The sequence below is a fragment of the Arabidopsis lyrata genome, assembly GCF_000004255.2.
Source record: "Arabidopsis lyrata subsp. lyrata unplaced genomic scaffold ARALYscaffold_255, whole genome shotgun sequence".
NCBI classification, from domain to species: domain Eukaryota; kingdom Viridiplantae; phylum Streptophyta; class Magnoliopsida; order Brassicales; family Brassicaceae; genus Arabidopsis; species Arabidopsis lyrata.
The window spans coordinates 5,893-8,085 of NW_003302370.1; the positions used below are offsets into that span (position 1 = coordinate 5,893).

General features: G+C 27.1%; 1 protein-coding gene across 1 annotated transcript; it reads right to left on the minus strand.

Annotated features, from left to right (window-relative positions):
- Positions 1-1,425: 1,425 nt before the first annotated feature.
- On the minus strand, positions 1,426-1,765 carry LOC9298741. The gene has a single exon (XM_002862618.2). The coding sequence runs from the start codon at positions 1,602-1,604 to the stop codon at positions 1,437-1,439; it is 168 nt and encodes a 55-aa protein (XP_002862664.1). The 5' UTR covers positions 1,605-1,765; the 3' UTR covers positions 1,426-1,436.
- Positions 1,766-2,193: the final 428 nt, after the last annotated feature.

Sequence of the window (2,193 nt, forward strand, 5' to 3'; positions counted from 1 at the left end):
ACATACAATTTTTAGAAAATCATTGCTATTCACAGTGTTTGTTTTTATAATTGACATAATATATTTACAACAAATGATAAATGCATGTAATTTTTACATGATCATATTTTTTTTTTAAATCACCCAATCACCACCTCCGGAACCATCAACCACCACCATCATCACCTCCAAAAAAATCACATGCTACTCCTATTTCTTTCAGTATGACAAGGTATTTTACTAAATGACATTGTTGGATACCTCTATTTCGTCGTCAGAATTCTAATATTGATTTTTTTTTTCTCAGTTTTTTTTCTTATCATTACTATTTATTTCATGTTTTTTCACCAAATTAGAATACGAAGTTGTATGTTTGTCTTTTGCTTGATAGCCATTTTGAATTTTCACATATCTGAAAACGTTAGTTTCCGGAACTTTTTTAACTCATGGCTATTTTCTTAATTATTTTTGAGTCAAATGTTAGTTACTTTATAATTTATAATTTACATTTATAATTTTCTTATAATTATATTTTTATTTTTTTATTAAAAAGGAAAATTTATTTGACACATGGTAAAATCTGTGATCGAAATATTTGAAACATGTCACGATTTCGTGAGTTACTAACTTTGAAAACCATACTTTTTTTAACTCATGGCTATTTTCTTAATTATTCTTGAGTCAAATGTTTTTTACTTTATAATTTATAATTTACATTTATAATTTTCTTATAATTATCTTTTTACTTTTTTATTAAAAAGAAAAATTTATTTGACACATGGCAAAATCTGAGATCGAAATATTTGACACGTGTCACGATCTCGTGAGTTACTAAGTTTGAAAACCATACTTTTTTAACTCATGACTATTTTCTTAATTATTTTTGAGTCAAATGTTAGTTACTTTATAATTTATTATAATTTTCTTATAATTATCTTTTTACTTTTTTATTAAAAAGGAAAATTTATTTGACACATGGCAAAATCTGAGATCGAAATATTTGACACGTGTCACGATCTCGTAAGTTACTAACTTTGAAAACCATACTTTTTTAACTCATAGCTATTTTCTTAATTATTTTTGAGTCAAGTGTTAGTTACTTTATAATTTATAATTTATATTTATAATTTTCTTATAATTATCTTTTTACTTTTTTTATTAAAAAGGAAAATTTATTTGACATATGGCGAAATCTGAGATCGAAATATTTGACACGTGTTACGATCTCGTGAGTTATTAACTTTGAAAACGATACTTATAAGATGTGTGTTTGATTATTAAATTGCAAGGTAGTAGTATAAAAATTTCGTAGGCTTTCAAGACACCAAATTAAAGAGTACATATTAAATTTCGTACTTTTCTTTTTATATATCAATTGGTGATATACGAAGACCATATATTATTATATATTAGGGCTAGTTTATGGTAGATTATTAAAAAAAAAAGGGTTTTTCTTTTTAACGGACAAAGATTCCTACAATGGTTGCTTTTAGACCACACACAAATGCTACACAGTACTCTTGGGTCCCACACCTCTTAGCAAGTGCGTTACCAACACGTGAATTTTCTCTCCCCATTTTCTCGTCTTTTTTCCTCTTTCTGTATCGTCTCGCTTCCTCGTCCATATCGCGTGTGACGTGTTATTGTCGAACAGTCTTCTTATTATTTCCCATCTTTATCCTGAATTATTTTAGATATTTGTTACAACGTTATGACTTATGATTATTCATGGATTTGTAATTTTGCAACAGATTTTGTGTTTCACAGAAGATAGTTTACGTGTTGTTAAAAGTAATTTATGCAGAAAAATAGTGTGATTTTTCAATATAAGACGACATAATGGCTAATGCTAATTAAATGAAAATAAAAAGTTTCCTCGCGATTTAAGAATTCAACAAGTCAAAACGATTTGGTATTTTCTTACCGCATTTGAATTTATTGTAGCTAATTAATTGTACTAAAAGTCTACAACATAAGTATCGTTAGCATGTTGTTTTGTTTTTAATTAAATTCACAACTCCAATTAGACACATTGGATCTACAGAATAAACTGAAAATAAATGTGCGCTTTTGTTTAATTTTTGTTTGAGTCTTTTGACTAAGTCTTTGACTAAGTCTTTGACTAAGTCTTTGCTGAATAAGTCATCCGTGAGATTTGTTACTTCTCTGTTTTGTCATTCAACAAATAACAAGTGGTATCAGAGCTTGTAATCC